The 14,304-nt window shown below is 42.7% G+C and overlaps 1 protein-coding gene across 3 annotated transcripts in view; it reads right to left on the bottom strand.

The window, feature by feature from the left end:
- Positions 1–14,304, bottom strand: part of PARD3B (par-3 family cell polarity regulator beta) — a 1,797,179-nt gene that overhangs the window by 312,787 nt on the left and 1,470,088 nt on the right. The window contains exon 23 of one of the 3 annotated variants that reach the window (XM_089670945.1): positions 12,992–13,705. The exons of the other annotated variants lie outside the window; for them this stretch is intronic. Coding sequence (XP_089527071.1) covers positions 13,694–13,705 — 12 coding nt within the window. The 3' untranslated portion in view covers positions 12,992–13,693. Of the gene's footprint in view, positions 1–12,991; positions 13,706–14,304 lie in introns of those variants that run through there. 3 annotated transcript variants of the gene reach the window in all.

Here is a 14,304-nt window from a genome sequence, read left to right as displayed (position 1 = left end):
CGCGCGCCCCCAGTAGCATGCACCCAGTGATCTCCATGATCTCTGTGTCCTATGGACACAGCTGATCACATGATGAGGTAAAAGGATAAATCACAACGACCATTTACCACGTGGTCATGTGATCAGCTGTGTCCAATGAGCAGATCACAAAGTGAGTGTGAGCAGATCACAAAGTAAATACAGTTACCAGTTATCAGCAGAACTTTCCTCACAGTGTCAAACAAAGTTTTGCCGATAACTGGCAAATGTCACAGAGCAGATTGGCACTGATCATGAGGGCACTGATGATAAGTGCCCTCATGATCAGTGCCCAGCAGTGCCACCCACCAGTGCCCAGAAATACCACCCATCAGTGCCCAGCAGTGCCACCCATCAGTATTGCCCAGCAGTTGCGCCCATCAGTGGTGCGAGTCAGCGCCATCAGTCGGTGCCGCCCATCAGTGTCGCCTATCAGTGCCGCCTATCAGTGCCTATCATTGCTTCCTCATCAATGCCCACCAGTGCCACCTCATTAGTGCCACCTCATCAGTGCAGCCTATCAGTGCCCATCACTGCTGCCTATTAGTGCCCATCAGTGCTGCCTATCTGTGCCACTTCAGTGTCCCCTATGAGTGCCCATCAGTGCAGCCTCATCAACGCACATCAGTGAAGGAGAAAAATTACCTGTTTGCATAATTGTATAATACAAAGAAAAACTTTGTTTTCAAATTTTTTGCTCTTTTTTTGTTTATAGTGAAAAAAAATAAAACACCCAGTGGCAATTTAATACCACCAAAAGAAATCTCTATTTGTGTGAAAAAAATTATAAAAATTTCATATGGTTACACTGTTGCATGACTGCGCAATTGTCATTCAAAGTGCAACAGCACTGAAAGCTGAAAATTGGCCTGGGCACGAAGGGAATAAAATTGCCCAGTAGGCAAGTGGTTAAACATTTTTTTTCACTTTGAGCACAGTGGACTTTAAATATATATATTTTTTTTTTCACATATATATATTTTTTGTGTATTTATATGTTTTCCACAGCGCTACTAGTTATTTGAGCACTATATTGTTTGATTACTTTATGATAATTACTTTAGAAATTGCTACATACAATATTCAACATTAACATATCCTTTTTTTAATACGTTTTTTTTTTTTTAATTCAAGCATGGCCCCTGTAACAGAGGATAACTAGGCTGCAAAAAGCTCTGTTAAAATTCTGGCCCTGAAAAACTCCAGCTAGCATTCCTATGGGTTTTCATTCATATTTACCTAACTGCTTTCACTGTTGCCCCAGGCACTATGATGGATACATGATTGAACTTTCTAAAACTGCAATGCCTAAAAGTATGCATGTATAATTTTATTAATTCAGTATTACATTACAACTTGTGAACAAACCATTAAGAAGTCCTTATGTACTCTTGGATTTTTATGGTTGTGATGCAAATGTAACATATTTCTGCTTTCTAAAGACATAGATGTCTTTATCAAGTATTTTCATTTTTGTTAAAAAAAAAAGATGTTATGGAAGGGTGATTGGGTGGATGCCTTCAAATGAGTTCATGCATGTATTAGTTCAGGAAAGAAAATCCTAAATTAAGATTAGAAATAGTTTTGGGCAAATGTCACTACATATAACTTGATCTGAGAAAACACAGCTACATGCCCTTTCTTACCCCCTGTGCTGATGTAATAAGCATCACTACACTGCTTTGTACGCCTTTCAGTGGTGAATCAAAGGCACTTAGTTAATCTGCCCAAATGTAATTAGAGACTGATACAGCTTTAGACCTGTCATTCATTATTTTAGTCAAGGGAGACTTTAACTAAATCAGCCAAAAGGTCTAAGAACTACTACAAAAGTAAACAATCTTTCTGCAGCCCTGTGTGTGACATATACACACACTGCGGATCAGACTCATTTTTACGCAAACTATCATCTACTTCTATAAACACCAACTACAGCAGAATAATAATCCAAACAGATGATTTCACATTTGAAAAATGAGAATTTCAAAGAGATCTGTCTATTGTTAAATATAAAATTATATATACTTAGCTATGTATCTGGATGTGATCAGCCTTATTGGGATAACTGTGAATGTTAAAAAATTATTTCTATTTCTAGCTTTTTTTGTGTATGTGTATATAGCTCCATATTTAATAGTTACAAGTGCGGTTTGTTTTTCTTGCTTAAGGTGACCCTGTCACTGACTGTCCGAACAGAGACTAGAATAACCTGTAAAAGGAGGAGGTTTAAAGTCACCTTTTGGCAGGTAGTACATTAGATCTTTGTTGTCTTTGTAACTACTGTATTCTGTAGTGATAAAGGTTGGCGGGAGGAACCACATTGCCCAGCAATGGTACAGGGCGGACTGACAACTCATGGGGCCCCCCAGGCAATAGGGGATCATGGGGCCCCGTGTCCTTGCCCAAACTCAAAAACACCTATAAAAAAGGTACCAGGGGCATCTCATGGGGCCCCCTACTGACCCCAGGCCCTCAGGCGGTGCCCGAGTTTCCAAATGGTCAGTCCGCCCCTGCAATGGTATATACTACAACAAGAGTTGTTGTAGCGCAGAGGCATCTGGAGCTCAAGAAGATGGAGAATATTTAACTGACCACCTAATGAAGAGTTCAGAATAAATCTTCTTTTACAGGCTATGCTAGCTTTACTTCTGCCAGCTAGCGACATGGATGGTTTAAGAGTGCTGAATAGTAATGTGTTTTATTGTTTTTTAAGCTCTATAAAGTTTATCAGTGTCCCTAGAATGAACTAAAACAATGCAATTTCTAGGTTGCTTATCCTGCCACTAATTTTATTTCAGTAGCAGGAAAGGAAAAGTGCTAATTACTTGTGTGGCACATCAAGAGGCTAACCTCCATGAAATATGAAATGCCCTCAATGATAAAATGGAATGGTAAACAAGAGTAAAGCTGGCCATACATTCAACATTTTTTTTCGCTCAACCATCCAAGGTGGATGGGGGAATCAGTCCTGCTGTGCTATTGTGTCCTGGTGATGGGGAGCCTTTTTTGCTGTCAGAATACACAGATCAGTGCTGCTGGCAATGATCGTTCAAGAATAAACAGACATGCTGGTTGTACAGAAGTTGACCAGTAGATTGACTTCTGTACAACCACCCTGCCAATACATGGATTAAAATTCGGCAGGTCCTGGCTGAATTTTGATCCATGTATGGCCGCCCTATGTCACATCAAGAATTGCTTTTAGGTAAAATTTGCAATAAGTCCCCACTCACACAGATCAGTTTTCCTTCTGTATTTGCCTTACCAAAAGCAGAATGAAAATGCATGACCATTAAATCCTTTGGAGCTCTTCACATCAGTCAGTTGCAGGTCAGTTATGTTTTTAAATGTTCTGCATGCTGCATTTTTAGTACTTGTTTGGAGCGGTAAAAAAAACTGCACCAAAAACATACTTCCCCATTGAAATGAATGGAAAATATAAAAAAAATGTGGCAAAACATACCTGCGGTTGCATTTATGGAGTCACATTTTCACAGGTGCAAAAACACATCAGAAATGCAGCAAAAGCTCACACATGCGTTTATACCGCAATTTTTGCAACGAAGCAGTGTGAAAGAAGCCTAACTCAAAATTAGTATTTACTATAATTCTTTATGGTGCACTTATAAAAAAGGCAGTGATCTCTAAACATAATACTCAGAGAACAATAAAGTGAAACTATATCCACAAATTTAACCATTTCCAAAAACAGTTACATTCAAGGCATACCTCTGGTGATACTGTAACTATCAGAATTGCCAGTGTGCTTATGTCAGCTTTTAACCAGTCTTTCAAGCCCTCAAATGACTGGAGTCATATTTGATCACATGTGCAGCACAATGCCAACTGCAAGCGTAAAGCAAAATTTGTCTTTATTACAGTTTTTTGTGATAATTTTGCAGAACAGAACAGAGAAATATTTGTGATACATACAAATAAACAAACACAAATAAATCTCGAGCAAGGAAATGACCCAGGGGAATAGTTGCGTATAATTATACTCATTGGATAAATTAACGGATCAATAACAATTGGTACAGAAATATCTGGAACATAATTCTCAGGGAGCGATCCCTGGATGAGATATAGAAAACACCGTACGATACCTCTGTACAATACAATATAAAGAACAAAACTAAAAAAAAGTGGTATAGAAGTTTGGAAAGAAAAAAAAGGGGCAAACCAAGTATTAGAGATAAAAAAGAGACTAGAAATGAGAGGGGTCAGAAGGCGGGGAAGGCAAGGGGCAGGATCACAGCAATGCAGCACCTGGGCCCAGCGGTGTGACCCAATGGGCTGTAGTCACACGTAGGTAATTGGGCCAACCTGCCAACCATAGGGCCGTGGCCGGATAAACCCAGGCCAACACTACTGGAACACTATGGAGCCAACACTACTGGAACACTATGGAGCCAACAACCCTCGAAGGGTCGGAGAGGAAGAGAAATGGAGCCAGACCAACCAAAGTAATTTGTGTTTATCATAAGTGTCATTGGCAAATGTCAGTATCTCTTCCATATGCATGATATCATTAAGTGTAGAAACCCACATAGGAAGAGGTGGGGGGGTGGTTGTTTTCCAAAGAGGGATATAATTTGGCGAGCCGCAGATAAAAAGAAACGCAACAAACATTTCTTCTGCGCTGCCAGCGAACCCGGTAATATAGAGAGGAGAGCAATCTCCAGCGATAAGGCCACGGACTCACCTTAGATCCAATTGTATACCTCAAAGACTAGACGCCAGAAGGGTTGTAGCAGGTCATATTCCCACCAGATGTGAAGCTGCGAACCAACGGCTGAAGTACAGCGCCAGCAGCGATTGGAAGTAGAAAGGAATATTTTATGCAGAGAGATGGGGTCTCTATACCAACGAGAAAGTAGCTTGTAGTTCTTTTTCTGTGAATAACATGAGATCGAAGATTTATGGGTGAAGTGGAACGACGTATTCCAGTCTTCTACCGATATGTCTTTACCAAGTTCCCGAGACCATGCCCCAGTAAAAGGAGGAAGTTTGGAGTGGAGTGTACCGTGTAAAACTCTATAGAGAGAAGCCAAAACATGTCTCGGAGTTTCAGAGCGGGAACACAATCGCTCAAACTCAGAAAGTGAGCGATGAGTGTGGGATGTGGAGTATAAATGTTTACAAAATGAGGATAAATGTAGCGAGGTCAACCAGTCCCTAGGGCCTCCCTAAAGGAGTGGAAGGCCCATCTGTGGGCAGATAAAATCCAGAACAACGGGCCACGAAGCGCGCATAAAGGGACCGATGGTGGGGAATCCCATTCCTTGTGGAAGAGGATTGTCAAATAAAGATGATAGTGGGGAAGGATCAGAAGACAGAAGTGAAATGATGCCACGTTTATACCACAGGCGTAACACAGCCACTGTCATCAGAGACAAGCCTGAAAGATGCTGAAAGGCATTGCCATAACCCCAAGGTAGGGCTCGGAGATCGACCTGGGATAGATCTTGTTCAATCATGCAAGAGGCTTTACGGAAGGGTCTAGAAAATCAATCAAGCAACCAGGTCAACAACGCCTCTCTATAGTAAAGCTCAAAATCGGGCAAACCTACTCCACCCTCAAGTTTTGGATAGGTAAGCAACTTATACTTCAATCTAGAAAATCCTCTATGCCAAATTAATCTGATCGAAAGAACACAGAGACAGAAAAAAGCTCCTAGGAACGGAGACAGGTACAGTCTGGAAAACGTATAAAAACTTTGGTAAAGTATCCATCTTAAGGGTGTTGATGTGTCCAAACCAGGGCAGAGACAAAGCACCCCACAAAGCCAAATCTTTGCGTAAACGTGAAAGCAGGGGCAAATAGTTAAGGGAGTATAGAGCACTGAGATCCAAGGAATACAAAATCCCAAGATATGAAATGGCCTTCGGCCGCCATTGAAAGGAGCAATTAGAGCGTAGGTGCAACAACACATGATCGGGCAGAGAAATATTCAAAGCCTCCATTTTTGAAATATTAAGTTTAAAGTTACTGAATAAACCAAATCTTTGAAACTCATGAAATAGACTAGGGCGTGAGATAAGTGGCTATTGTATGTATACCAGGAAGTCATCTGCATATAGAGATAGTTTATGATGTGAGGAAGAAGCGCGGATGTCCATGATATTACCGTTAGGTCTGTGGGCCCTCGCAAGATGTTCCATTACCAAGAAAAAAAGGAGGGGCGAAAGAGGGCAACCCTGTCTAGTCCCGTTCGTAATAGGGAAAGACGAGGAAACCGAACCATTGACCAAGACAGATTCCATAGGGTAAGAATATAGAGACATATTCTTGGTGAGGAACCGTGATCCCAAACGCCAATTGACGTGATTGAACACCTTCTCAGCATCAAATGAGAGGAGGCAGGCCTTTAAACTGTGTTGCCTAATGAAATAAGGTGGATTGTTTTAGTGGTATTATCTCTAGCCTCTTGGCCAGGGACAAAACCGACCTGGTCATGGTGAATCAAAGCCGGGAGAAAGAGAAAGAGCTTCACAAAAAGCTTGATGACTAATTTAAGTAAAGAAATTGGGCGGTAACTACCACAATGAGAGGGGTCTTTACCCGGTTTAGGGATGACCGAAATATTGGTGGATAAAAAAGCAGGGGAAGGCACATTAGAATCATCGATAACATTAAAGGCTTTACATAAGAGCGGGGCCAAGTGGATGGCAAATGTTTTGTAAAATCTAGGAGTAAACCCATCAGGACCGGGACATTTACCAGTCTTGAAGGCCCTGATTGCCCCAAGAACTTCTGGGACCGAAAAGGGTTCTTCTAGAACTGATACATCATGGGCATCCAAGACTGGTAATACTGTCTCTGCAATATATTGAGATACAGTCGAGAGACAAGAATCCGTGGGAAAAGCAGAAGGCACGGAGGACAGATTATAGAGTTGAGAATAATAACATTCAAATACAGAAGAGATACCTTTGTTGTGGAATATCTTGGTGTTATTAGGCGCCTGAATATGTTGAATCGGGCGACGGGAAGGTCGAGTGTGGAGTACACGCGCCAGGTGTTGACCACATTTGTTAGCTAAGAAGTAATGAGTATTACGAGCTTTGTCTCACGCAACAAAGGAGGAGTCTAAGAGTTGGAGTAAGTCTCTATGAGCATTAGATAGGTCTACTGTAAGCATCGGATCCAACGTGCGCTTATGAGAGAATTCCAGAGTCGCAATAAGCGAGAATAGTCCGAGCCTTCTTTAAGCGTGAGCCATGTTGTAAAAATACTCCTCTGATAACACACTGAAGGGTCTCCCATTGAGTAAGGGGGCCTGTAGTATCTAATGTGTGGTCAAGGACAAAATCTTGAATAGCTTTCGTGAACTCTGTGACGCATAAAGAGTCTTTAAGCAAAGTGTTATACAAGCGCCACAAGAAGCGACGTGAAGACGTGGGGTGATCATGAACTGTAAGATGGATAGGAGCATGGTCCGACAATAGGAAATGGCCAAGGGAGGATGAAGTCGGTTAAGCAAGAAAGGACTGTGAGATAAAGAAACAGTCAATACGGCTGTAAGTGCAGTTCGTGTAAACGTGACTTAATTTGAGTCAATACCGAGGGGGAGAGAGATTTTCTTGTGGAAGTGTCCAAGCCAGGGGAAAGAGCTATGTTGAAGTCCCCCCCAATAATGAAACAAGGACCACCAAAAGTGCATAGCTCAGAGAGAACCGCCGCAAGAAATGTGCCCTGATCCTGATTGGGAGCGTAAATATTTGCAACCGTGAAAACAAAATCTTGATGTTTCAATTTAAGGAAAAGGTAACGACCATCTGGATCAACGACAGAGTCCAGGACCTCAGGGCGAAAGGTATGATGGAAGGCCACTGACACCCCTCTAGACCTAGCTTGCGGGTTAGTACTATGATACCATTGAGTATAGTAGTGATTACAGAAGACCGGGATACTATCCGAGTGAAAATATGTCTCCTGCAGGAGCAAAATCTGTGCTCTTTGTTTGTGGAAATGGTAAAGCATCTGGCTCCGCTTCTCTGGAGTATTAAAGCCCCTGCAATTGACAGATGAAAAATTAATTGGCGTCATATTTGTCCAAGGTAAACCAGGACAGAGAAAATGCGTATCACTGACAGCGCCCAACCAAGTCGTCCCTGACTCCCGAGCGGAAAAAAAAAAAAACACCAAAAGGGGGAAAGAAAAGGAGAAGGAAGAAGGTATTAGTGGAGAATAAATATAAAACCGAACAGGAAAGGTCAGAAGAGGGCAAAAAGTAGACAGATAGAACTAATAGACAGAAATACCGTCTAAATAATATACAGTGTGTCAATAGAATAATACACCGAAGGCCTAGGTGGGGAACGTCAAAGGCGCATGTGTCTGGTCCTGACCCAGGCCCCCCGCAGGGAAGCATAAACCAAGAGGGAGGTCACTCTAATACAAGAGAGACTCCCCCATACAAAAAACACTTAATAAAACCACCAACAAATGTGAAATAAGGAAACCATCTCCCGCATCAAATAAACAAAACCGTTAACAAAGGGGAAATCTTCCCCAAAATATAAAACTGAAGGGATCATACGGAGAGGAGGTCCATAGACCCTACAACCACAGTCGGTGGCGCCACCACCCCCTCCCCGGAAAACGCCAAGGGAGAGGCTCGGGAAACAACCCCAGGCCACGGCCGCAAGGTATAAATGAAAATAAACATAAGCATAAATAAAAAGCACAGAGCAAGCGGAAATAATTAACAATGTGCATACAATGAAAACAAGAGCAAGGAACCAGCAGGATCTTCTGGGACCATTAACCATAAGTAAAGGTCCAGAGAGTTACCAACTTTAGAGAATAAGAAAATGGGAATCCACACAAGTAAGAGATCAGCCCTCCAGTATCTTCTGGGAGGAGGATCTGGAACGCTTCTTTCGATCAGACCGTTGCCAGGATGAAGAAAATGGGAGACCAGGCATCGGGTGTTGAAAAGGCCAATCCGGAGGGGACACCTGGGGGGATTCGAAAGTAACTAAAAATGTGGGCAGGTCCCTGAGGGTGCGAAACTGTGCAGATTTACCAGACTGTGATACCTGGAGTTGGAAAGGAAACCGCCACTGGTAGCGGATATGTCTCTCCTGTAATAGCTGGGTGAAAGGTCGCAAGGCCCTGCGCATGATGAGAGTTTAGCAGGAGAGGTCAGGGAGAAGCATCACTGGCACTTCATTGAATAGGATGGTATCCTGTGTGCTGGCTGCATGCATAATGGCATCTTTGACCTTGAAATAGTGGACCCTGCATAAGATGTCACGAACAAAAGAAGGATCAGCACACCTGGGGCCCAGTGTACGGTGTACGCGGTCCAGCTCAATATGGGCATCTTAGGTTGCTGTAGTAAGTGTGACTAAATCTTTAGATTCTACGGATTCTGGTAAGCCCCTGATCCGAATGTTATTACGGCAGTTTCTGTTCTTAATATTATCTTGTTGATACATAAGTTGTTGAAATAAAATTGTATGATAATTAAGGGTCTCTTCATGGGATTGTAAAGCGTTGCAAAAGTCGTCAGCGGTATGTTCAATCTCTTCCATACGCACACAGATATCTTGCTTAAGGTCAGAGATTTCTTGTCTGTACGTATTCTCAAAGTTCAAAATCTGTTTTAGTGGGTAGGGATTTGATGTAGGAATGCAGAGACCGCATGTGGGACTGCAAATCCCAGCCATCCCCAGAGCAGAGGGATGCTAGAGAGGGGCTGAGGGACTTCTGTGAGTTGTGCTCAGTATCTCTGGGTGGTGAGGGGGTGCCCTGGGGGCTTACCTGAGTGTCAGCAGGTGTCAGGGATCCTACAGCGGTAGCCTCTAGCACTCCACAGACCGGATTCCCCCAAGGCGCGGAATCTAAGTCCCTACCTGCTTGTTCACCAGGGCCCCTGATGGTGGGGATGGACTTGGAGCAGGCCGAGACCAGGTCGCGGCCCTTGAGTTCACCCAGCTGTGGTAGAAGCACCGTTGGAGGTGTATAGCAGGTGAGAGTCTGATGTGAGGAGGTCACAAGAGCAGCGTCAGGCAGGCTGGGTCGGTAACAGTGGTGGCAGCGTGGTACAAAGTCAGCAGGCAGAGGAATAAACTGGTCACAAGCCGGGTTCGTTAACAGGAGATCAGACTGTGCAGGGTTAAGCAGGAGAATGGTCAGACAAGCCAGGGATCAGAGCAGGAGAAGACAGCAGTATCAGGAACAGGCTGGGTCAGCAACAAGGTATTCAGGAACACTGGATCAAACAGGAACACAGGTAACAGGTAAGACCATACGGCACTTGAGCATTGCAAGAGCTGGGTTTAAATAGGCCGCCCAACTCCTGACAGGCGCTCCTGGGTCCTAGTGCCTGCCCGGCGCCGTCATCGGTGACAGGCGCGCCTGGGTCCTAGTGCCTGCCTGCCTGTATGTCTTGTCAGGATTCTACGCATGTGCAGATTCGATCGCCTAGGCGATCTTCCCATTCCCTGACAGCAGGCAGCTCTGTGTCCGGGGAGGACGAGGAAGGAGAAGCCAGCGCCATCTTGCCAGATCGAGTACCTGAGGCCTCAGCCGAGGACTGGGTAAGAAACTGACCTAAATTGCCCTAGGACCGCCCCCAGCTGTGCTCTTGGGGGTTCGGTGCTGGTTCCTGCTCATTTGAAGGGCTGAAGAGTAGCGGGTGGAGGTTGAGAAACCCTGCTGAAGAGGTCCAGGTCGGGAGCTATGAAGGAAGACGTCCTACAGATCCATGCGCCAAGCCACGCCCCCCCACAACTGCAAGTTTAAAAAGGGGTTTAAATGGCACGATCTTCAGCTGTAAAGTCTAGGACAGTTTATTTCTGTTTTAAACTCTTACATACATGGAGCACAATGTGTCCCTGTTGCTCATGTTTGCTTGATGATCTACAGTCTGACTCAGCGATAAAATTAATTTAACAGATCAATGTCATATTTGAGCGATTGTCCAATGATACCTTTTCTATCATTGGGGATGATTGGAGATAAATTGGCAAGATTTTCACAGGTGCCACAAAGAAGTCTGCCCATCTTTGAAATTGCCATGATCCTCTTTCCAAATCACTCAACAGATGTCTGTGTAGTTCTGTCTAGTAGCCCTTTTTACTGGCTGGAGCTGCACAGCAGAGGGCATTATCATTGCTATGCAACCAGATTTCTGCCCTTTCCTCCCGGGCCCTTAAAAGACAGTTTGCTAGAAGAAGCAAACAACAGAAGTTTAGGGTCCCAACCTCCAGCAGACCTGTTTATTATTCCATGTCTTAGTTAGGGCTTGTACCCAGTAGTTTGACTGCACTGTCGAACTACTGGGTCTTCAGGCAGAATAGCAGTATGCATGGTCCAACGGGGACATACCCCCTTCCGCACTTCCTCCTCCATCATTGAGAAAGGTTTTGTCATTGATTACATTGCTTGTAACATGATCTGTGAATGGGAGAGAAAACGCTTTGAATGATCAGACTCTTCCATTCACACATGATGTTACAAGCAATGTAATCAAGAACTGTTCTTAGAGGAGAAGAGGGCAGAATAACAATGTCCCATTTAGAAGACACCTTAACCATTGTAGTGACAGAGGTTCAGAGACAGGAAGAGACCCGGCTTTAATGGTTTATCACTACTGGGAATGGAAGAAGTAGCAGCTCCTTAGGGAGTCAGTTCCTACATTAGCATATCATAAAATACCTGCCTCCATAGAGAAAGCAATGATTGATACTCGTCTAAACAAAGATTTTCCAACAAGCAGGAGAATCTCTGTGTATGATGGTTGTGCCCAATGGTTGGAATTGTTCATTGCTTCCAGGTGAAGCTCTGCATGTCCTATTATTTACCCAGTTGGGAAAAGCACTCATATATTAAAGTGCCTATTGCACACAAACAGAAAACAAATGTTTTCCTTATTAGCTTGGAAAACTATTTATAGATCACCTATTATGTCTTAAGAATCCTACTATGCATAGAAACCAGTGTCATTAAATAATAAACATCAAGATCTAGCTTTGCCAATACCAGCTCACTTATTATATTATTTACTTTCCTATTAAGTGTCATTTATATTTTATAGGTTCCAGATAATACACAGATGAATCTATAATGATGCATGTTAAAATATATTGTTATTCCATCTTCCTTTGTACACAAAGTGAATGTTATGGGGTTTGCATTTGATCATCCCATTATGTTTGATATTTAACATGTTTCATGTTGATTAGATGAATAAATAAATTGCTATTCAAATCACAACAGTCCCAAGGCTGTTTAAAACACAACAACACTTCAGTTAACAAAAGTGATTTGCAATGTGGGGCTCGACTCTTGTTGTCCACTCTGTAGGCTCCAGGGAGCTTCAGTCCTACCTCACCGGTGAGATCTCAGGGGTAAACTCATTGCATTTTGCTAATTAAATCCATTCTAACAGGCATAATTCAATATTTAAAAGATTAAGTATTAAAGTCTTAGTTTGTAGATAAGCCATTTTGTTACAAAACATTAGGGATAACAGTCGCCATTCAGTTTTACTTCTGAAGGGTTCTTCAGATAGCAGAAGATAGCCACTTAAGTGTTGCATATCAAGTTGCCTGGCACCAACGAGATTGTAAAACTGAGAAAACACTCAATATTATCTGCTGGTTAAAAATTGATTCTTGAGATTCTGCTGATGACTGCATTGTGTCTGTTTACTTAAAGATGTAAGATGTTTCAGTTTGACTTAGGATATTGCAGGAAGCCACTGCCCCTTTATTTGGGGGATAATAATGATTGGGTTAGGTTTTCTAAGCTGCCTAATTGCTAGTTCACCTAACACAGCTGCTAGCTTTGGGCCATTGACCAATGTAAGATGATCACCTGATTTGGTAAAAAAAAAAAGCAGAATCTAATCTCATGTATTTTAGTACTCAGAATTAAAATGGGCAGACACAGATCATTCAGGAAATATCAAAGCTTGTCTCAAGGTTGGCCCTTAGAATGTAGATGTTAGTCACATTTAAAGTCAAATATATTTTTATTGCATTTTCAGAATATCAAAACAGTACAAAGTTAGAGCAATAAATTGTACAGTAATACAGAAAAAAAGAACATACAATAAAATCCCATAAAGATAAGGTATGTGGCTATTCAACAAAATCTGGGTCCGACCAGTACAAGTGTGGACAATCGTAGGCAATAGAAGTGTTGAAGTGGTCGTCCCATATGAGCCAGGCCCAAGACCCCAAGATTTACCACATTCACTAAAATATAATCACATCCCACTAAAAGGACACGAGAATAAAAACAGAAAAAGAAGGCAGAAGAGAAGATAAGGGAGAGAAAGAGGGGGAGGAAAAGAGGCGTGAAATTCAGGGGGAACTCGGCCCAGGAATGAAAAGGAGATGAGGAGAGACATGACACCTAAAAAAGGAGTACCCATCTCTTGAGAAGATGAGGGAATCAATAACAACTCCTTGATGTATGATCACCCAACTGCCGGGGAAGTGGGAGTAGGATCGGACAACCCCTGAAGAGAAACATAGTGCTTAAAAGCATCCGATGATGTAAAGTACATCCAAATGTACCGAAGTGATGTGAATTTGGAAAAATTATCTGCATCCATGGCAATGCTTTCTTCTATGCGCATTATGTCCTTTATGGTAGCTACCCAGTGGGTGAGAGGTAGGGAAACAGTTGATTTCCAGAAGCAGGGAATAGTCAGTCTGGCTTCTGAAAGAAAAAAGCGTAAACGTTTCTTTTTTTTGAGAGGCTACCGAAACTGGCAAAATAGAAAGTAAGGCTATTTCCAGAGAAGGCCTTAGGGAATGATCATACATTTTGTTTTATATATCAAAAATGGATTACCAAAAATTACATATCTTGGAGCACTCCCACCATATGTGTACATAGGAACCCTTCTCTTGTTCACAGTGCCAGCACTCACTAGAAGTAGAAGGAAAAGCTCTATGGAGTGTAACAGGGTCCCTATACCAGCAAAATATAATTTTGAAGGTTTTTTTTTACATTAGTCACATTTAGGGGCATGTCTGTCACTGCTCTTTCTCAGTTTATTTGTTTTATACAGGAAAAGGTAACTTGTCATAGGCCATGCTGGAAACTCTAGATCAGGCATATCAAACAACAGGGCAAATACAATAGAATTAATTGTCAAGGGGGTCGCATTATGTCTACTGACAGTGAACCCCGCCCCCTTGTGATATCATCATGTTCTGTGATTGGCCAAAGCATTGCACCTGACCTGCGGTCAGGTGCATTGCTTTGACCAATCACAATGCACTGTCAAGGTGCAGAGCATTGTGGGGCGTGGC

The sequence above is a fragment of the Staurois parvus genome, unplaced genomic scaffold (genome assembly GCF_062004578.1).
Source record: "Staurois parvus isolate SC_StPar_1 unplaced genomic scaffold, SC_StPar_1.0 ptg000011l, whole genome shotgun sequence".
NCBI classification, from domain to species: Eukaryota; Metazoa; Chordata; class Amphibia; order Anura; family Ranidae; genus Staurois; species Staurois parvus.
This window is presented reverse-complemented; position numbering and strand designations above follow the sequence as displayed.